This window comes from Haliaeetus albicilla, chromosome 5 (genome assembly GCF_947461875.1).
Source record: "Haliaeetus albicilla chromosome 5, bHalAlb1.1, whole genome shotgun sequence".
NCBI classification, from domain to species: domain Eukaryota; kingdom Metazoa; phylum Chordata; class Aves; order Accipitriformes; family Accipitridae; genus Haliaeetus; species Haliaeetus albicilla.
The window spans coordinates 4572199-4594881 of NC_091487.1; the positions used below are offsets into that span (position 1 = coordinate 4572199).

General features: G+C 43.5%; 2 protein-coding genes across 2 annotated transcripts; one reads left to right on the top strand and one right to left on the bottom strand.

Moving 5' to 3' along the window:
* Positions 1 to 1653: 1653 nt before the first annotated feature.
* On the top strand, positions 1654 to 9449 carry CDKN3 (cyclin dependent kinase inhibitor 3). Its single transcript, XM_069783099.1, has 8 exons — positions 1654 to 2137; positions 2293 to 2378; positions 2924 to 2979; positions 4518 to 4562; positions 5580 to 5802; positions 6703 to 6734; positions 7619 to 7722; positions 9037 to 9449. Exons 1-8 carry the CDS (start codon positions 2081 to 2083, stop codon positions 9121 to 9123), a joined length of 690 nt encoding a protein of 229 aa, XP_069639200.1. The 5' UTR covers positions 1654 to 2080; the 3' UTR covers positions 9124 to 9449.
* Positions 9450 to 14250: 4801 nt separating this feature from the next.
* Positions 14251 to 22407, bottom strand: CNIH1 (cornichon family member 1). Its single transcript, XM_069783100.1, has 5 exons — positions 22264 to 22407; positions 20537 to 20605; positions 17144 to 17256; positions 16041 to 16184; positions 14251 to 15291 (listed from the first exon to the last, which is right to left on the bottom strand). Exons 1-5 carry the CDS (start codon positions 22396 to 22398, stop codon positions 15264 to 15266), a joined length of 489 nt encoding a protein of 162 aa, XP_069639201.1. The 5' UTR covers positions 22399 to 22407; the 3' UTR covers positions 14251 to 15263.
* Between the last annotated feature and the right edge of the window lie 276 nt (positions 22408 to 22683).

Genomic DNA, 22683 nt, shown 5'->3' on the forward strand with positions numbered 1-22683 from the left:
ATGAAATAAATCTTCCAAACTATGTATTTCAGCCCATGCTCATGGCTATTTTTCTTCACTTTGCACAGACCTTCAATCTATAAACTGACAAAAATTTCCAGAAGGTAAAGCCTTGATGTTGATGTGTTCCTTTTTATATGCCAAAAGGACAATTTCTTGCAGACCAACTCCTGTTAGTCTTTCCTATAAAATACATCACAGCCAAGCTGATCTAGAAGCTTTAGCACATTACAATTTGATGTGCTGGGCAACAGCTCAATTTAAGAAATAAGCAGACAACCATAGCAGGTAGTCAGCTAATAAACATAGTATTTGTCATTTAATGCTGCAAGATGCCTGGGGTAAGAAGGAACCTCACAGGACCTCCTCAGGTTTGGTTTGGGGTTTTTTTCCAACCTCTTCCCTACATTTACTTCAGATTTCACACTTATATACTATACCTATTCATTTCCGCCACAACAGACCAAGCTCTAGCCTCACATTTTGCAGATCCCTTGGCATTACCAGCTGTTATCACCATTTTAGATTCCATGTAATAAAATTATTTCTACCACGTGAAGGCACCCAAGCTCCAGAGAATTCCTTTGATCTTTTCAAAGAACAACAAGGAGCGTTATCATTGTTGTTATTTTTTTGTATTTATCAGTCTTATGTCACTGCTTCCATAAAGATATAATCCTTAGAGTTAAAATCTGCAATACCTTTCACATGAATAGGTAAAATCAATCATGGGGGAAAAAAATATGGCAAATTTCACATCTATATCAGACAGTATGAGTGTTGCACATAATCTCCAAGGGGACCAGAGCTAACAAGATGGTGAACAGAAGCAAACAACACACCTGTTCCTTCAAGTAGGGGCTATAGGAGTTAATAAAACGATGTTTGCAGCTACAGTGGCTGGGTGTCCTCATGTTGCCTCAATTCTTAGGCTGTATTTCTTTCCATTTCTCATCTTAGTCGGCAACATCTGCATTGTTTTAATTCTCCATTATGCTCAGTAATGTAATTTTTGTACATCTGCTATCATATTCCGGGTTTTAATAAACTGGTTTTCTCCTTGATCCTCTCATCATCTGTTTCTTCATTCCCTGAACTTACCCTAAATCCTGTGGTACTAAGCAATTTGCTTCTACAATCCTTCTCAGGCAGGTTTCATTAAAACCTCCAGCTGTGGAACTAATGTTTCTAATGTAGAACTAAAATCTAAAATCTCCACACCTGGAGATCTTGCACTGGCCCTACCGGGAATCCCACCAAACTCAAACCACTTAAGGAATTTGTACACAGCCATACTTTTGACTTCAAACAACATCTTTGAAAGTCTCCATGACGCTATCCTCCACACTGACACCAAAAATCACTGTTTGTGCCTGGCTCCTTCACAACGTAGTTCTACACGTTACAAACTCCTATTAAATCACTTTTGCTAATACCTTTGACGGTGATTCTTTAAGCAGTCCAAACCACTTATTCGCGACAATGCCCCATCCCTGGAAGTGTTCAAGGCCGGGTTCGATGGAACTTTGAGCAACCTGGTCTAGCTGAAGATGTCCCTGCCTGCAGTAGGGGGGTTGGAACTAGATGATCTTTCAGGTCCCTTCCAACCCAAACCATTCCATCATTTACCTCAGGAGCAGCATCCCAGATGGGAAGGGCTGGGGCAATTTGGAAGCAATGTATAATAAGCCAGTGAAAGCGTACTTCCATCCCTTTTTCAGTCAGAAATGCGAAGCCGGCTCTAAAAAGGAATTAAGGGCAGGGGTAGCTGCCGGCACAGCCGCCCGGCCCCTGACAGAGCCCTCACAGCGCCCCACCCCCAACGGCCACCCGGGGCTCGAGACACAGCCCCTTCCCGCCTCACCGCCTCAGCCAATCAGCGCAAAGATCACCGCCGCCGGCTTTTTTTTTTTTTTTTTTTTTTTTTTTAAAAAAAACCGCCTCTCCTTCGCTGCTCACCAATCAGAATGCTCCTCTCGTGAAGCCGTAAGGAAAGCGGCTTGGCTTTTTACGCATCCGGCGGGAGGCAGCTTCCCATTGGACGAAAGAAGGGAAGGGTTCGACCAATGAGGTGACCCGGATGGGCGGGTACAGTTCAAACCGTCGGCGGTCGCGGAGCAGCGCCATGGTGAAGCCGGTGAGGGACGGGGACGGGGACCGGGACCGGGACCGGGACCGGGACGGGGACCGGGACCGGGACCGGGACCGGGATCGGGATCGGGACCTCCTCAGCTGAGGGGGCAGGGCGGGCTCCGGCCCCCAGGTGAGTTCTTCGCTCTTCTCCCGCCGCAGCCCTCCGCGATGCAAGCGGGTGACTTCGACTCCTCTGACGAAGAAGCCGCCGAGGAGGAGGACCCGAGGCCGTTCCCCATCTCCTGGTGAGACGCGACCCGGGCGTCTTTTCCCTCAGAATCTACAGGGGAGTTTGCATTAAATCCCTCTCCTGTGAAACGGGACTTTTTTTTGCCCTGAAGGGAAGCCGTGCCGGAGCCCTGGTGACCTGCCAGAGCGAGGACAGAGGTTGTGGTGGGCCTGACAGGTGCCCCTGAAAAGGGATTACGTTGGTGCTGGTGAACCGTCAGTGGATGTGGGGCCAGGTCTGCTTTTGAAAGCTTTTACCTAGTCACTGTTGGTTGTGCTAACCCGAGCGTCTCGGTGCTCGGGTGGGGACTTGTCAACACTTTCCGTCCCCCTCTTGGGCAGGGGCGTGTGATGAAGTACACCACCAAACGTGTGATTCCCTTGCCTGATGTTGTAGCAATAACACTTGAATACTTAAGGTTTATTCTTAAAACTGAATTATAGGCAGGTAACTCTTCTCACGATCCCACAGAAAAGGAATGTCTAGCAGTGAGTTATCTCTATTTGAATAATCAAAATATTCTGTTCTGATTTTTTAATTATACTTTTTATTTCCTGGTAGGTTGTCTTTGTCTCCTTTCTACTCTTCTGAGTCCCTGGGATTATGTTCCCTTCCAGGTAAGAAGCGTTCACTGAAATTTACAGGCATGTTTGGAGCTGAAGAGAGGTAACATCTTGTACCCCAAAATTCTGTGTTCCATTTACTGGGTGGGGTGGCTTGTTTTGTAATCTACCACTGGAATAATTGTTTTGGAAATACCAAAGCTAATGTAGAGAATATCCTAACGCAAGATCATATGGCATAGTGGTAAGAAAACAGTGGCCATCTTCCATTGTCAGTTAAAATATTTGGCTCTTTAGCCGGGCTTACTATTTATAACAAGCAACAACATAACTGAAACCAGACTGCTTTAACAAATAATTCCTTTATAAGATATATTGGGCTCAGATTATACTCACTCACTGTGCTGACAGTCCTGTACTGCTCTCCCTTAGCATCTGGGTTGCACTACCATGGCCATGGTATAAAAATAAACATATAAGCTTTCTCTGTCTTTTTAACTACCAAAACTGCAGCCATGGTGAATCTCCTTTGGTCACAAAAGAGATGGAACTGCTGGTGAACTTTGCCTACTTCATTTAAAACAGTTACTTGATTTTCATTAGCCAACTCTGAGAAATACAAGCTTGGGACTAATACTACACTAAAGAACTAAAAAATCAAGTGTTGAATAATATTTGGATTTAAGGCATCTTGAAGTGGATGATGGCCAGTGCTGATGAAAATCCCACTATCACTTGAACGCCAGTTAACATATGTATGCAACAAAATAGCTGCATTTTGTGGTTTTAGCTACCTGAGCTGTTCTTGTAATAGCTGTTTAGTCTTCAGATGCTACCCTCCAGTGGTAGCCCTGCCGATACAGCTCTTGGTCTGCAGGATTCTGCTGTCATGCTTTCAAAAGGTGTTTCAGGATATGCAGAATCCTGACTGTTGTCAGGGCAGGTGTAGATTGTGTGCCTATGGGGCTGTGAGTGAAGGAGGGGAGACAGAGGGAGGACACAGTGCAAATATTTTAAGCAATTACATCTCACAAACCAAACAATAGCTGTGAATATCACAGAGCAGTATTCTGTAGGGGCTGCAAAAATGCCTTGGTAGCATGATAAGAGGAAAAAATGGAAGTGGCGATATGCTGAAGATTGAATGGTAAGGAGGACTTTTAATGTGATTTGTGCTGAGTATTACAGAAGAGGGAACTTCCTTTCCCACTCATCAACCAGACAAGTATTAAGTGATCTCTATCCAGCCCTTTTATTTGTTGGATTTTCTTGGTTTGTGGGTTTTTTCTAAGCTGTATCCTGATTTATAATATCCAAAACTTTTCATCTGCAAAATGCACAGCAGCTTAAAACCTTGGGCAGATTTTTTTTAATCCTATTACATTACAGTATTAAGCAGATAATGGTGTTTAAACTGTCTTCTGCGCTAGTGATCTATTTGCAAAAATAAGAACTGTTTTATTTGGGGTGTGGCTTTGTTGCTAGCTTTGGTTTTGGGGGGAGGTTGTCTGTGCTCTATTCATCAGCTGTAGCAGCCATTCCATAAATGTCACTTACCTGGAGTGGTAATTGTTATTCATAATTTCTTCTAGGTTGCAGGTTTAAGGATGTTAGAAGAAATCTTCAGAAAGATATAGGTGAGTCTTCTGGCCAGTGTATAAGTGCCTCTTGTTTTCATGTAATGGGCAAGAACAATGTGCAGGTAAACTGAAAGCATACATTACTGAGAAGCTAGGGGTTTACTTTGTCTTGGAAGACTACTGGAGTTGCTGTTTATCAAATCTGGGCATAAGGATCCAGACGCCAGGTATCTAAAATAGTGGTGTTTTATTCATACTTTTACAATGGATGCTATAATTGTCCATGTGCATGCCATGATGTTAGAATGCAGGGCAGTTCTTTACAAAATCTTGCTGGGAGTATGTCTGACAGCAATGTCTTTCTGAGTTTTGGTAATACTGTGCTTGAAGATGCAGCAAATAGCTTAGCACAGTCAGCGTTATGGGTACTAGATATCACTTTCGAGTGTGCAGTGCGGCTTTCTTTGTGGCTTGTGTATTCAAATACTGAATAAGTAGTCAGTGTATTTCCAGGCTGGAGCTATACAGGCATCTGCATAACTTTCACAGTAACCATGAGGTCTTCTAAGTCACGTACAGGAGAAGGTATCTTCAAAGCAGCTAAGATCAAGACAAATTACAAACTTGTAATCTCCTCTTTCCAGAGAAAACTGAGATTAGGATAGAAAAGATGAAATTATGTAAAGACTTGTGCTGAGTATTTGTCTGTAAACACTAGAAGAGCAGAGACTAATAGCAAAAACCCATGGTATTTGGACATAGTCACAGCCAGAGATGGGACAGAATCATGCTTAAGCAGGCAGCAGTTAACAGGCTGTTCTAAGTGCTGATGTGCTTTCTAGTGAGGCTTGTCTTGAGACTCACTCTGAACTGAGAAAATTTCTCTCGTGGTTTACCTGAGGGCAACTGTGGGAGAGACTCAGTAGAGGAAAATGCTGCTCAAAGCAAAATTGCTACCTCCTATTGTCTTAACCTCAAAGACTAAACAAGAGAATCGGTACCAAGTAGCTTATCTGTTTATCCTTAAGCTTGATAGGCTTTTGTTTATTTGCAAATGTCTTAATCTGTTGGCAGAAGAACTAAAGAACTATGGGACCCAGGATATATTTGTGCTTTGTACCAGAGGAGAGCTCTTAAAATACCGAGTACCAAACCTTATAGACACCTACCAACAGCATGGGATCTATGTGCACCACTATCCTATTCTTGACGGGGATGCTCCTGACATTGCCAAGTGCTGCAAAATTCTGGAAGAGCTCAGAAGCTGCCTGGAAAGTAACCGGAAAACAATCATACAGTAGGTTCTGGTTGCTTCCCTTTCACCCCATGTTCCTGTAAAAGATACTAGCTTCTCTAGATATATGATGAGCTGAAACAGAATCCTGTCAAATGGCAATTGTGTTCTTTAGGGTTAGTTCAAGCTGTGAAAAGCTGCTTGTTTCTCCTCAGGCACCCTTTTGGACCTAACTTGTCCTTTGTAAGATTTGAATCTCCCATTTCCCCTTGCTTTGTCCAGCAAGCGCTTCAAAGTCTGTGTTGAATGGCACCATATGACTCCTTGCTGCTAGCCTAGTTGGATATCAGGTATACAATATGAGTTGTAAGCTAATGCAGCTGTTGTCAGAGGGTAACACACCCCGGGCTGTTTATCAGGGGCTCAATGGGTTCCAGCAGTGCAAAATTCACTCTTAAATTGCATGAGATTGGTTTAAAGTAATTTCTTCAGACACTTGTAGCTGAGCTCAGGGTAGAGGGGAAGAGCTTTCCAAGTTCTGTGTTCCCTGAATGATCCTGCTGACAGCTCCCCACACTGACATCCACTGTTGTCTTCCTGCTGATGCAGAACCCTGCTGTGACAACTGTCACAGCAGCCTGAATCTGGAGTAGGATTTAAAGAAAACTGAGATTGTCAGTCTTCATGCCGTTTTCTGTCCTCCAGTGCCTTTGGGACTATTAACCATGAACGAAGGGGAACTTTAAAATTGCAGTTTCTCTAGAAAGATACTACTTAAGGAAGGTCTGAAGAATATATGGGGGATAGCCTTGTAGGTATTTCTACAGAAATTCTTATTCTGACTTTCTTGTACCGCTGCTCCTCTTGCAAGAAATTGTGTCCATATATTTACGTATTGAGGGGGGCTCTGGGTGTTGCAGCATACTACAGCTTGTTACACTCAGACGTTCTCTTCTCTTTCAGCTGTTACGGTGGCCTTGGACGCTCATGTCTCAGTAAGCAGTTGCCTTCTCCCTCTCAATGCCTGATTAACTAACCCATCCTACAAACCTGTTTTCGTGAGACAGCACTGTCTAAAAGAGCCAAATTCTGCTTGAAGCTTAACTGTGGTTACAATGCAAACTGTCACTACAGGTAGAAGGCTAGTTAAATATATTTGCGTCCGTTTCTTGGGAATGGTGTTGTCAAATGGTAGTAACATAGCTGCCTGTATAGAAACTGTTTGTGATGAGTGAAGTAAGTATGTCACGGTATAGACCTGAGTGCATAGGTGAGGGGATGGAGGGTCAGGCAGGGTCAGTCTTTCAGTGAGGCTGATAGTAAGTTCCCTCTTACCTTCTGACTCTATCTCTGTTTTCACTGCAGATTTTAGTCTCCTCTGACTGATGGGATTGTACTTTCCCCTCTTCCCTGAACATCTCCTCAAGAAAAGGAGATGAACCTATTCCTCTGCATCTTCAGCCCAATGTCCCCCCTAAAGCTTTCAGGGGCATTAGTTACTGTGTGTGCCCCAGAAAGAAGGGGTGGTGGCATTGCCAAAAAAGCAAATGTGGTCAGAAGACACAAAGGGGAATTAACTGGGTGTACTGGGACTTCTTCGTGGAAAGACTTTAGAATTTGCCTCCTGAACGCTGCTAGAAAGGCAGGGTGGGGAAAAGTGGGCAGGTTTTTGCCTGTTTCCAAAGCCTGCAGGCTTGGGCAGGAGCAGCAGGCAGATGGGGCCAGTGCCAACAAATAGTATTCAGCAAAAGATCCAACAGACCTGTGACCCTGATATGACAAGGTTGAGTTTTGCTAGAGTGGTTTTCATGGAGCAAACCTATTACTGTGCAAAAGTGGTACTGTGTAGCATATATACGTTTATACTTTTCCCTTACAGTAGCTGCATGTCTCCTGCTTCAGCTTTCGGACACGCTGGCACCTCAGCAAGTAATAGACAGGCTCAGAAACTTGAGAGGATCTGGGGCGATACAGACCATCAAGGTAATAAGGCTACAACAGGTAATGCACGTGTCAAAACAAGGGTAGAGAGCAGGGACAGTCCTCCCTGTTTCACAAAGGGATCCCTGTGTCTTTCTGAGAAGCTCCACAGTTGGTGCCCCTGCTGCTCTCTTGGGTTTGAGCCGCTTCTAGATTTCTGCTTGCATGCTGAATCTGTCTTGTTCTGCCTTCAACAGCTGTTCTCCCTGCCTGCTCTCCACCATCACTAGTGTTGCTTTCTCCTCCTTATCCCTGCTCACCACTCACTAAGCTATTGTCCTTTTTTTTCTGTTGCTCACATGCTCCTTGCAACTTGGACATTGCTTGATTTTCCTGCCTTGGTTTTGTTCCGTCTTTGTAACCAAGCTAGCCATGTTCATCTTCTGTAGCTATCACATCGATACACTGGCAGTTGCCTTTTAAGAAGTATCCCTAGCACTAGTGTTAAAACCTACGTGGAGGGAGGCCTAAGTTGCCAAGCAGAATAGGGTTTTTCTTCTTTCGGTGGGATTTTTAGCTACTCTGTGTACATATTTTTGTTGATAGAAGTCCAAGATGTTATGGTCTTAAAATAGTTCTATGTACAGGAAAGAGGAGCTGACATTTTAAAAGTTTACAAGACTAGTTTCTGAGGAGAAAGTTGCCTAAAGACTGTCTCTTTGTTAGCTCTAAGCCTCTCTGGAAGGCAAATCTTGTTTAAACTACTTGTTGAAAATCAATTTTCCTCAAACCAAAGGGGCAGGTGGGGAGCAGCTTGCATCCCTGGTTGAAGAGGCAGGGAAGGATATGAGCAAATGTTACAACTGGAAGCCCTCACAGCCACCTGGGGGGGATGATCTGTCCTTTAGCCTCTGCTGACCAACACTTTTATCTCATGTTGAACACTTGCTTCTTAATATTCCACATGATGTATGAGTTGACCTAAGAGCTTACCACAAACTGTTGTACATCATCATACTAGCTAAAGGCTGCATTCTGCATCATGGACTCATTATGGAGAGAGTAATAACTCTTGGTAACCCAAATAAAGCAGCTTTGAATTCTGACATGAAACTCTCTCCTATAAGGACCATGTTTTGCATTCCCTTGAGCTCACATGTGCCCTTTATAAGGAACCACAGGAGCCAAGCCAGGATCCACGTAATCTGTGTCCGATGGTGAAAAATTCCAGAGGATTTGGAGTAAGCACAAGAAGAACAAATAAACGGGCTAGAAGGTGCAGTTTTTATCCTGGGGTATCAAACAGCTTTTTAAGATAGGCAGTGCCTTTTCTGAAAGTATAGAGCACTCACTACAAATCTGGTTATGCTTTTTCAGCAATACAATTACCTCCATGACTTTCGAGAGAACCTAGCTGCACATCTGGCAACAAAGGATACAGTGTTAAGATCGGTATCACGGTAATTAATACTGAATTAGTACTGGTGTGGTGTACCTTTGTGTCTACATGGCTGTGGCAGACACCTGGACAAGACGCCTCACTCCTGACCTTTAGTTTCTCATCGCTGCTGCCAATGTGACACAGCTGCTTGCTTCCAAATCCATGTGTCAAGTGTGTTGAGGTGGGGGAAGGAAATTCCACAGGACATGCAGCATCTTTGTCTGTTTGGCAGTCTTTAATACTCTCTGCCTTAAAAATACATGGAAGTGTATTTGTGTTCATTACTGTTCTGCTGGTGGCCTGCATGCCTAATGAGCTTGGTTTCAATATAATAGTGACTCTTACACAATGTTTACCTCATGTTTAACATCACTTGGTACCGACAACATACATGTCTGTTGCCATTGAACTGGCATGCTGATATTTTCATGTTGACATTCTCTGGGCTGCTTCAGTGAACTTCCCAAGTGGAAGGGAGGCCAGGCTGTCAATGCAGTGACTGAATATAATTTTGATTTTTGTCTCTGTTCTATGTAGTGTGAGGATTGGGACAAGCAATTGGACATGAAGGCAGGATCTGCGAGGAAACAGAATAGCCTGTAACTCCTCACAGCTAAGTGCAGACTTCCAGTGCCGATAGGTTGGCTTCTGCTCCGGGGTGTAGGGGAAGAAAAGTGGGGAGAGGTGAAGGGTAACTCCTTCTCTACTGGCCTTTGTAAGAGAGTCATGCTGGGATAATGTAGCTAGATAAAAATACATCACTGGAGCTGTTTAAAAAAAAAACCCTCAGCTCTAGCTTTAAATCAAAGGAAAGTCAAGCATGAAAATTTTCCTGCTGGAGCGCTCCCCCCTTATGAGCTAGTAAGAACTCATTCTAAAATGTCACAGTTCTACTTCATGTGTTCAGTGATATTTAGAAACAAGACCCCTTGTTCCAACAGAAGGAGGTTTTATACTGAAGATCTGTGACAAAACAAGGTGGGGAGGGTTATATGAATATGGTGGGAAGAGACATAGTGCTATAGCTGTGTGGGTGAGATTCTGGCACAGTACTTCCGCGTGCTAATGCTAGAGAGAGTAAATAAACAATCATCAGCTGTGGGCTGGAGAGAATCTCACAGCAACATGCCTCTAACAGTCCACATCCCTCCTGTTTAACTATGTCCACCCATAAAGACCAGAGAAGATGAAGAGAATCCTGAAGACAACATTTAAACTAGTTCTGTCCCAGTCTGAGGAAGTGATGATCATCCACCTCAGTGCCCAGGTACCTTCTGAGGCCCTGCGAGGTATACTTTGGCTCTGGGAAGAAAGTCCCCATCACCCACACCGTGCCTTTTGCTGTTAGACAACTCAAGACACTTCAACAGGTTTAAAAGTGATTTCTACTTGTGGCGGGTTGACCCTGGCTGAATGCCAGATGCCCACCAAAGTCGTTCTATTACTTCCCCCTCCTCAACTGAACAGGGGAGAGAAAAAATATAACAAAGGGCTTGTGGGTCGAGATAAGGACAGGAGAGATTACTCACCAATTACCGTCATGGGCAAAACAGACTCAACTTGGGGAAAATTAACTTAATTTATTGCCAATCAACCAGAGTAAGGGAATGAGAAATAAAACCACATCTCAGAACACCTTCCCTCCACCCCTCCCTTGTTCCCAGGCACAACTTCACTCCCGGATTCTCTACCTATCCCCCCCAAGTGGTGCAGGGGGATGGGCAATGGGGGTTATGGTCAGTTCATCACACGTTATTTCTGCTGCTTCATCCTCCTCAGGGGCAGGACTCATCACACTTTCCCTGCTCCAGCGTGGGGTCCCTCCCATGGCAGACAGTCCTCCACGAACTTCTCTAACGTGGGTCCTTCTTCACGAACTGCTTCAGCGTGGGTCCCTTCCACAGGCTGCAGTCCTTCAGTCACAGACTGCTCTAGTGTGGGTCCCCCACAGGGTCACAAGTCCTGACAGAAAACCTGCTCCAGCGTGGGCTCCTCTCTCCATGGGGCCACAGGTCCTGCCAGGAGCCTGCTCCAGCGCGGGCTTCCCACGGGGTCACAGCCTCCTTTGGGCATCCCCCTGCTCTGGCCTGGGGTCCTCCCCAGGCTGTAGGTGGAGATCTGCTCCACCGTGGACCTCCCTGGGCTGCAGGGGGACAGCCTGCCTCACCATGGTCTTCCCCATGGGCTGCAGGGGAATCCCTGCTGCGGTGCCTGGAGCACCTCCTCCCTCTCCTTCTGCACTGACCTGAGGGTCTGCAGGGCTGTTTCTCTTGCATGTTCTCACTCCTCTCTCCGGCTGCCATTTCTGTGTCCCAGCAACTTTTTTTCCTTCTTAAATATGTTATCACAGAGGCGCTACCACTATTGCTGATGGGCTCAGCCTTGGCTGGCAGCGGGTCCAACTTGGAGCCGGCTGGTATTGGCTCTGTCGGACACAGGAAGCTTCCAGCAGCTTCTCACAGAAGCCAACCCTGTAAGCCCCCTGCTACCAAAACCTTGCCACATAAAGCCAATACACTACTGATTATATTTAATTAGCTCTTACTACCTTTCTCTTTTCCCCTCCTACGGAAGGCAACATTTCCCACAGCATGGAGTCACTTACAGAGACTACTTTGCTAAAAACATGTATTGTTCTGTCCCTGACACTACTCCCCAACACTCAAACAGAAATCAGAGAAACAAAAGTTTCTGTCTGTCCCTTCTTCAGTGCTGAATCTTGCAACTGGAGGTATTCATTTATTAAATATATGTCAGACACCTTTTTAAGATGACTTAGCAGGAAACTTTCTGACGGGGAGAAAGAAATGTTCTGTATTTTCTCCATCTTTTGCCTCCTGGAACTCCAAAACTCAATTACTATCAGGTCCACATTTTGAATACAAAATGACTCTAGCTAGGCATTGTGCATGCTTCTTCACGTGCATCAGTTGCTTTCACATGGACTGTTCCCGTAAAACTCAGACGTGGGGCTCACATCGCTGGGTACAGGTGAGAACGTTCACACCACCCAGCAGCTAGGTTGATGCTGGTAGACAATAACCTTTTTTAAAAATAAAAATGCTGAAACCAGCTTCTAAACAGCATTTTCTGAAGGACTCGGCTGGGCAGGCATCACACTTCCAACACGCTGGGTTCCCATAGGACTTTTTAACTTCTAACTTGCACTTCCGACCTTTCTCTGCAATGTTTTGACAGTTTAAAGACCTTTGAAATGAGATTACTTAAATTCTTCAGTGCTCATGTATTTAACCGCAGCGGGCAGGACAGACTCCAAATAAGCATTTTGCTCTTGGGGTTAGCGGTGAATTCAAGTTCACCAGTAGAACTGCACTGGCAAGCTACTGCACTGTTGTCCCCTCTGAATTCCTCTGATCAGGAATACTCACGTGCACTTTCACCTTAGATGCGTAAAGCCAGTCATCCACCGGACAGTGCAAATGTTGCAAACATTTTGCTAAATATTCCTGGCTAAAGCTGCTCCACAGCTGGAGGGGGTTTTCAGAAGGGGTTTTTGGAAGGTTTTTTTCAGTTGAACTCAGTAAATCCTGCATTGTTTATTCTGCTGTGTAACTTGGCTTAAATCAGCCCAAGTACCAAGGGAATGAGAAATTTGTTTAGAAGGACAAGGAGAGCTAGGGGCTATGAGCCAGTAAGTCTCATTTCCATAACAGATTAATAAATACACAAACATATGAAAGGGTTAATTAGTTTTTCTTGCACAGGCTTTAGTCATATCTTAGAGCAGTCTGTGAAGGCACTGAGCAGCAGGAAAACAAAAACGATCCAACAGGAACAATATTCCTGCGTTTCCAAAAAGCCTTTCAGAAATTCTGATAAAAGCTCAACATTATGATTGCATAAGGAAGAAAATCCTCTTGTCAACTAACAACTGATCAAAAGGGATTACAGAATAGGAATAACGAGTTTTTGGTGAGGAGGAGCTCCTCGCAGAGCTCCAGAGGTGCACGGGCTGGAACCCGGGCCTTTGCACAGAAGACACAGGCTGTGAGAGAATGCCTGCAACTGCTGCAAATGGTTTGGGACAGTCAGGAAAAAAAAAAAAAACAAAAAACAAAACTTATAATGCTGAATGCTTGAGCAACGACAGCATGTGAAATTAAGTGTCAATAAATGCAAAGAAGAAACACAAGTGAGAAAAACAATTTTATATGCATAGTAATAAGCTGTCAGGTATCGTTACTTAGCAAAGAGAATTCGAAGTTATCACAGCCTGAATTCTCATATCCCCAGTACATCAAAAAAAAAAGTAGAGAGGAATTCAGAAGCAGAGAGCAGGAAACTGCCACTCTAAATCCCCTGGGCACCCAAAGCTCGTGCGATGACAACAGCTTAGAAAAGGAAAATTTGCAGAGGAGAAAGGATAATCACAAAGCCATGGAAGGACTTCCAGCAAGAAGAGATTAAGACTTCTCCACTTTGAAAGATGACATGATGAAAGTCTAGTCAATCATGTCCAGCATAAATAAGTTGGAAAGGGGGAAATTTGCAATATGCCTCAAAAAATAAGAGCTTAGGGGCACCAAATGAAGTCCAGCAGAGCTTTTAAACAAGTATTTTTTACATGCTGAGCAATTCCATTGCAGAACTCACTGTCTCAGGGTATCTTCCATACTAGGCTATAAACGTGCTCAAAAAGCAACTGAATTAATGGAAGAAAAGCTATTCAAGGGCTGTTTAAGATGCCAAACCTCTAGCTCAGGAAATCTGTAACAGGTAGGTTTCCAAACACATTCTTCCACTATTCAGGCAGAGATATTCAATACCTGCCCTGTTTCATATTCTTTTTGCTCAATCGTTGCCGCTGTCCAACACATCGGTATCTGGATTTCTGGTCAAACCCAGTGCAGCCATTCATATGACTTTTATTGCATCTAACATCCGAGAGACCCAAAGTGAACAAATAAACAGTTTATATGAAAATGTTTTACTAGAACTCAGAAACTATTCATTGTTCTCCAGCACAGGTAAATGAAAAAGATCCCTAATTATTACTCCTAAATTAAGCAGCTGTTCACAGTCACAATTTACAATGCAATATTATCAGTTTAGCTGAAACATCTTCCCCCTGCCCCGCCTACTATTCATCTGCAGACCCATGAGAAAGAAAGCAAGCAGGAAATCGGAGCTTCCATTTTCCAGACGTAACTTGATTCAGTGTTCTATTTTTAAAAGGTAATGCAATTATCCATCATAAAACAAACAGATGAATACAGCAAGTATCTGTTCAATTTAAAAACAAAACAAGGCACCAGGTAAAAATAAGTGTTTCTGAATTTGACATTTTTTTTTATTATTTATTGCACTAAGGAACAGCAGGGCAGTTTCACAATCTCACTTTCTGCTTTGAAAAGGTCTGTAGTATTACTCTTAAACTCAAGAGTATTTTCATCATTGGACTTGATAAACGTTGTAGGTTTGTCCATTTGTTAATAAAACAGCACAGACAAAAAAAAAATCATCATTTAAATTCAATCCTTCATGGACAATTCAACTTCTCCTATCACAATGACATATGCTTGAGATTAAAGCAAGGCTAACGTTCAGTAAAAATACAGAAGTCTCTGAAACATGCATATACAGGGAAAGATTAACTAGATAGAAAAAAAATAAAATACAACAAAATAGAATTCCAATTTTTGCAATTGTGTCCATGAAGTCATCTCTTAAGACCAACATCACCTACAGGTGAAACACACAGCACTTCCAGTCCTTCCCAAGCACTCGGCAGCTAGAGCTGATTTACAGTTAGAGTGGGATACGCAAGTCCAAATGAGCCACTACGAAGCCCAGCCTAAAGAAAATCCCTAGTGTACTAAGGCTAGTCAGTAACAAATACCTACTTGAAGATTATGGCTGTTCCTTGTGGAGTGCAAAGTCAACACTTTTCAAAACCCAGTAATCTTTATATTAATTTACATGTGATTCTTTAATTTCACTGTCCCAGTAAAATATAAGAAAACAGTCTTTCCACAAGTATAAAATGTGGAAATATTTTAAAAATAGGGGAGTCATTGTTTTCTAACGCAAATGCGATCATCAGATTCCATAATTAATCTTGGTAAGAGGATCTCCTTGTAAAGAATCCATGTTTGTGGCTTTTGCATGCACTTAACTGGAACAAAGCTTGCTGAATGTCTTCTTAAGAGCTCACCAGAACATAAATCATGCTGGAAAATAAAATAAAAACATTTAAGATGCACCATTTTGATTAGCATTAGACATTGCATTATACAGTCATGTATTCTAAGGAACAAAGCTGTATGAGGTACGTGGATTGTGACCGAAGATTTTAAACAAAACACATCAGAAGGGCATTAGAAAGCAAGACATGAACTGATACAACACCAGTTGCCACTAAATCGAGTGACATTGTAATAGGGAGCCCTGTATAAATGTGCTGAGAGGAAGGAGGACTGCGCACCGCTTCCCGTATCACACCACCCGGAGCAGATGTGAACACCGAGCTGCGAGGTGGCTTTTGGCCTGAAGGAAGAATTGAGAGAAGGAACCAGGCAGTGGCACTGGCTTTTGTGCCTCCCAACCCTTTTCACTCTCAGAATGACTCTTCTACCTTTGACTTCAACAAAGAAATTACATTTACATCAAAATACATATTTACTTACTCTAAGAATATAACTGTTCCAGCTTCTTAACGAAAATACTTGAGGGGTTATTATATTATGCTTAAAAGAAGAAAAGCCCGGAGCTTTGAAGTCTCCAGTCATGGTATACAGATTCAAAATAGTAATTCCAACCAAATTAAGGCTTGCATTTTAAGACAGAATAAATGGTAGCTGTGGATTCTTTTTCAGGAAAGTTGGCACTATATATGTTTTCCTATGTACAAAACTTCTCTTGTGTGCTGAGCCAAAATTCCAGACTGAAAATTAGATGGAAGACAGAGGAAAAAACTTACCCATATAGGTAGTAAAAAAATGATAGAAGGTAGAATGCTAATTTGCACCATCCCTCTTTCTGGCAATAGGCTAAAATATCTGCATTCATGATGGTTGTAGGATCATACAGACCAGGGCCACTCATCACAGGTCTACTCATGTACCTGAAAGTGATGCACAGTTAGTTTTGTGGTGACAGCGATGGAAAACATTGGTTCCTGCCCCCCACCCGCCAAGTAATACCAGAACCGAGACAAGGAATCGCACCCCTGACAGCAAAGTCCATCAGCTCCGTGTAGGAGATGACGAACTGCAAGAGCCATACGAAGCTCCAAACTAAACGTGCCTACGGAAGAGCTTTCACAGATGGTGCCGCGACAGCTCACCTCAGCCTTAAACCATGCTGACCTCTGGTACGCCAAAAGGAAATAGGACAAGTTTATAAATAAATGAAAAATGGGATTCCTTATGAAAGGGTTGGAAAAGCTGGAGAAGAGATGAGCGTATAAGCCTATGTAAAACCTACATCCTCTACTCATCAATAAAACGCATGCTGGCTACCATGCTGAAGGAATACTCATACGGGTCAACACAAAATGATCCTGGAATTGTAGTTTAACACAGGCTGCTAGCAAAAGAAACAGTCCTACCTCCACCCCTCTGATTCCTCCTCGCGCCAGGACTAGCACAGATACAGCCACGCAGTGAAAGCTGTTTTGCTGGGTTACGTTTCAACCAGACCAGCTCCCTCCTGCAGCTCCCCGCACAGGACTAATACCAGCACAAGGAGAGGCGGTGCCCATGTCTTAGTGCTCAGAGGAAAGCGGAACTGCCGCTTCTAGTGGCAACCCGCAGTATTAGCACACCTTTGACACATCAGCTACCTTGAACGCACACACAACACAACTCGATTCTTGCACAGCACAAGAGAATAACAAATAAAAATGGCAGAGAAAGCAAAGGGATGGCTCTTATTTTATAGTCACGACGTAAACTTTCTCGATGTCATATTGGAAAGCATCTTTATTTGCCAAAGACACAGAACACTTAACAGGAAGCACTGCAACAGGAGAATGAGTAACAATTAACGCATCTACAGAGATACCAGACTCATCAATATTACCTCCAAATATGATAAGCCAACAAAGGCATATTGAGACCCAGTGTAAGCCACTCTGCTGCACAGAGAAACATAACACAGAAGAATGCATGGATGAGGTACTCTGGAAGTACAAGCTGGAAAAGAAAAACATGAGTTAGAAGTTTTGATTACTCAAAGCAAAATGTGTGGTGTTTAATCTATTTTGGAGGTAAGCTATTGTTTAAAAAAATATTATTTAAAAGCAACACTAACAAGAACAAGACTGCAGAAAGTGAAAACAGCAACCAGCAGTACGTGCCTTGCTGTTTTCACATGATATTCATGAACAAAGAAGAAAAATTTACAAAATTAAATGCTTAGATAAATAGGTTTTTATTGCTTCTATTAAATTAAGTGCACTGTTAACAGATTCCACGCTTTACACGTGACCTTCACAACAGAAGAGATCATCAAGATATTTCTGCTCATGCAAAAGAGAAATATCAGTAGGAAACATGCTCCATATAACAGTTTATAGGCAAAAAGATGTTTTGTGTTTTCCTATTTTACAGCTTTGTTTTGGTATTCACACGTACATAATTTTTCAAATACAAACTATTGCCAAAACGTAAAATCCTAGGCAGAGCTTTATAGAACCAAATCAGCGGTAACGTTGTTAGGCACAACGGTCTGCACAGATGAGCGCTGTGCCGTCTGCAGCGCAGGAGGGCGCGACCGCAGCTATGCACGTACGGTTTAGGGCGTATTTGCCAGCTTCGTGTTCCTTCACAAGTACCTAATAGGCATGCTTTATAGCATCATGCTTTCCAGCAGAAGCCCACAGAGCTAATTATCAGTTTACTACGAAATCACAGAAAGCGTGAAATGCCAGGTATTATTAGTGTTATTAATAGGAGTAATATGGAGAGATACATAGATTAAATGCATGCAAAGAGCCAGCATAATCTCACACCCACCACAAGAGTAAAGTTTTCCAAACCAAGTCACCCCAAAGTGATGCCATTTACTCCTTTATCACACAATGCATAAAGAAGCAAATCTGTAAGTTTCCAACTTCTCAGCTCAGGACCACTGAAACATCTCCTCAGGAAAAATACTCCATTTCTACCTAAAGATTTTTATTGTCTATATGTGTGTCCACGCATACACACACACACACCACTCTGCCCCTCTTTTTGCGTAATATGACTAATGTTGCATAGGATGACTACATTGAAGCTTCAGTGTTCTATAATTTTTTTCCATTCTCTCTAAGCAGATGCTGCTTTTAAACCCCCAAAATATCTTCCTAGAAACCTAAAAACTACCAACAAACAGACATTCTCACCACCTACTTTGCTACAACATTCTGCTTCTCTAAATGAAGAATATCAAACAAAGCAAACTTGCATCAACATCAACAAAAATAAGCTGTCATACATGAAATGTTTCAAGTAAATATTTCGTCCAGATCCTTCTTTGTATACTTACCATTTACAACTTGGCAATTATTTATAGTCGAACAACAACCCCCCTATCCAAACACGATACCTTGGCAGCCTGCTGAGACAGATTTACCAGGTCTGAAAATTTGTAGTTTATTTAACTACACATCTCAAACCATATTTTTCTTTATCTTCTTTATTATACCCTACTCCCACACCAGAATACCTGTCCTTTTCAAATCTACCACACTTTATCCTCCCTGGCTGACTAAAGGAAAATGAACTACATCATATTCTACCATGATATTTATCACAGAAGCGAGGGAGGAAGACATCTCGCTGCTGAGAAGAGATGACTATAATAGGAGCAGGGAAGAGAAGGCATCAACAGTATACTAAGCAGTTACTATTTTGGGCTAATCTTTCTACTGAGGTGTCTCAACTCCTACCAGGATTTTTGATTCTTTGTACAGGAAAACAACACTTCAGTGTGTTTGTCCAACAACATTTACCAGATCCCCTCAAGAGTCTGGATCTTAACTTCACTTTTAGTGCTTAATCTGCTTTCACCAGAACAGCAAATATTACGTTATTTAATATCTTCAATCCAGAGAGTATCATATAAATAAACACTACATGCATGTGGGTTAACCAAAGGTTAATATTTGCGTTAAACATGCGCATTATAATACTTCAAAGGTTGCGATAAGATCATAATGCATAAATGTAATGAGAATTTGCCTTCCCCCATACTGTAGCAGAAATGACTGTAGAACAGACCAAGCAAGGGAAACTGTTAGATGCACAGCTATCCGAGCAGCAAACCTCACCCTCTGAGATGCAATCCTCTGCCTATCACCTCTTCTCCTTCTCCTCCCCAGCCATTCTCATGCTATAATGCCCGCTGTCAATTTATGTGCCATATGTCTAACATGCATTCCCCGTGCCCCAGCTACTGTAAATTCATTTTTCATTTGCATAATTTACTTAACTCTTCAAAACACAATGAAGTCACAGTCCAGGCCACGCTGCTGTGCTGCCCCTGCATTGTACCTCAGCCTGGGCACACCAAGCCAAAGTAAAAACCATGAGAAATTTACAAAACTCCTGCTGCATCAAACTATATGCTCTTTAACAAGCATCCCTTTCATTATTGGCCTGTTAAAGATGCAAGCAAATAGTTTGCCTCAAATTCTTTTCATAAACCAAGGAGTGCCAGAGTTGCATCCAAGAGAGGCCACCAAGATACACCCCTGATCCTGGAACATAAAACAAAGAAGTGAATATAGCGCCTACCACATTATGTCCACCTAAATCCTCAAACAAGATCAGAATTTACTGGGTCAATGCTTAAAAAACAACTAGTCTCCTATAATCTCAGAGTTCAATAAGTCTTGCTTGAAAAGTACTATTTATTTCTATCTGAAGTTACTTCAGCTAATCAATAGGACATATATAACAGGCATGTAACAGTTTTCCCCACTTCACTGGGTAAGCAAGCAAAATTGTTTTGCACAAAATATGGAAATCCATGAAGTTGTTGTAAACCCCAACAAACAAATAACGAGCAGATGAACAGGCACACTAAACAAAACAGCTTAATAGTATTACAAATGTTCCTTACAAAATGAAAGGGAAGTGGCATTAAAAACATTAAACTGAAAAGCAGTACACACCTTTAATGCAATTTTGACTCTTTTAATCTTTTTGACCTTTTCAACTGTCTTTGTGCCGAAAACGTAGAAAGCAGATTGAAAGAATGTTAGTATGACAGCTGACAAGATCACCAGCAGATTAATAACAGTCAGAATATTCAACTTCAAAGTAAAGAATCAGATAGATAAAGAATCTTCCCTAGAACTTCTATCGAACAGCTAGGTTTTGTCAACCCAGATGCAATTCTATTGCCTAGTTTGAGTATATCAAGATAGCACCAAAAATAAGTACTTTACACAGATTTATTTAAAAAATTGTTCAGCATGCTACTTACAGGATTGAGTGTATTACACTGGTCTATGGGATTCTTGTAATCGGTCTTCAACTCATCAAATGCTATAATCTAGAAAAAAAATGAAACAGTCATGATTCTTCAGTCCAGGAGCAACAATGTGTTTTATCCAAGAAAAGTAACATTTTGGCACAGAGCCATAACATTCAAGTGTTGCCATCCTATTCGGGACCATAATTTCTCCTGAGTAAATTCTAATAACCCCACAATAAGCCCACAGGTTAAGACACATTTGAAATAGGTTATACAAACAAGAAAGCAGAAGATATTTCAGGCATCCAAAGACCTCTGTCCACACTCTACCTTTCTAACTCCCCACTGGCAACAAATTTCCAACACCCCTTTCAGCAGTTTTGAACCCCGCTCGCTGTGCGCAGACCCCCATCGTGAGTGAGTTTTGGTTGCCAGCAGGAACCCTACACAGGGTTGGTTAATGAAGAAAGAGCAATAGCAATCTTAAAAGCAGCCAGATGTTTTGCCTTGTTACTCTCAAAGTAAATGCTGACCCTGCATAGATGTCCAAAAGGTGCATCCATAAAAAAACCAACCTATGTATACTTGAGCTTTCATGCCATGAAAATTAGACAAAGATGCAGCACAAAATACAACAAAAGCCACCTCTACAGAACAAAGATCATGCCAAACATTAAAAAAAAGTCTCAAGACAGCCCAAGTTCTTACCAGCATGAAATTCATTTATATTCATGTAAGCCCCACTATGCTTAGAGGACAGGGCCTACATCACAACAGACCAGTTTTTGTTAAGGATAACTAGGAAGCTTGAAAGAGCACAGGAACGAAATCCTCCTCGAGTCCTCTCCCAGAGCCAAGCCTCACAGCTGATCCAGGGCAGGTTCCTATGTGGCTAGCTCTCCCTGTGCCAGCCTCAAGACAGAAAACTCTCCAAAAACCAATAGTAATTTAAAAACAAAAATCTCAAAAATGAAGTCTCAATACAAAGCACCAAAAGAATGCAACGGTTAACTTGTTATTTCTGTCAAATAAGCAGCCAAACTGACTTCAGACTAAAACGTTTTCAAGCGCTGTTTTAAAAAGGCTGCTCTCCTTTAAAATACCATTTAACGAAACGGATGTCTCTTACACCAGCACTTAAAAAACAAAAAAATCTGTTTTATTCACAGCCAAGCGCTGCCAGATTTCCACCTCTTCGCGATAAGGACGAAGGCGGGCACCAGACTGCCGGCAGCCCGCAGCCCTGGGAGCGAACCCTTTGGGGGTTTCTGAGGGGAGACCCCCGCCATTACCCCCCCGCCCCCCTCTCTCCGCAACCGGCTTTGGCCGGGCCAGGCCAGCCCGGCCCCGGCCGGGTTTCGCCTTCGGCCTCGCCTGTGCCTCTTCCCCCTCCCCGTTCTCCCCTCGGGTTCCCTTCCTTTCCCCCGGGACGGCCGCGCCTCGATGGCGGCGGTCGCTCTCTGAAAGCCTCCCGGTACCGACACAAAGAGCGGGAAAACACGTCCCGCCGACAGGAGCGGACACGGAGGGCCTCCCTTCTGACTGACTGACGGACACCGGCCCGGTCTCCCCGGGAGAGCCCTCAGGGCCTCCTCCTGCCTCAGGAGCGACGGCGGGAAAGGGCCTCACCGGAGAGGGGGAGGAGGGGGGGCCGTCCCCTCAGCCCGGGCGGCGGGAAGGGGGGGGGACGCGGGACACCCTTTCCCTCAGAAACCCGCCCTCCCCGCCGGACTCACATGCCAGATGGCGAAGAAGATGAGGGCGGCGGTGAGCAGCAACGCCAACATGTAACAGAAGGCGGCGAACGTGAAGGCCATGGTGGCGGGGCCGGGCGGGCCGGGAGCGGCGCGGGGGATGCCGGGCGCGATCATTCACCGGCCGGACGGCCCCGCCCAGCCCCGCCCCGAGGAGGGCGCCCCCTGCCGGAGCCCGCCGGCACCGCCGCTGTGGCGTGAGGCGCCATTTTCTGCCCGGGCCGGGGCGGGGAGTTTGGGGTTTTTTTGGTTGGGTTTTTTTTTTTTTTGGCTTTTCCCTCCCGTGTCGATACCTGCAGTGAAAAAGGCCCCAGAAATGGGGCGTGTAAAGACACATCTGCAAGGCCGCGGAACCAAAGAGTTGGGAAACAGGGGTAAAAAAAACAACGGGAAAATGGAATT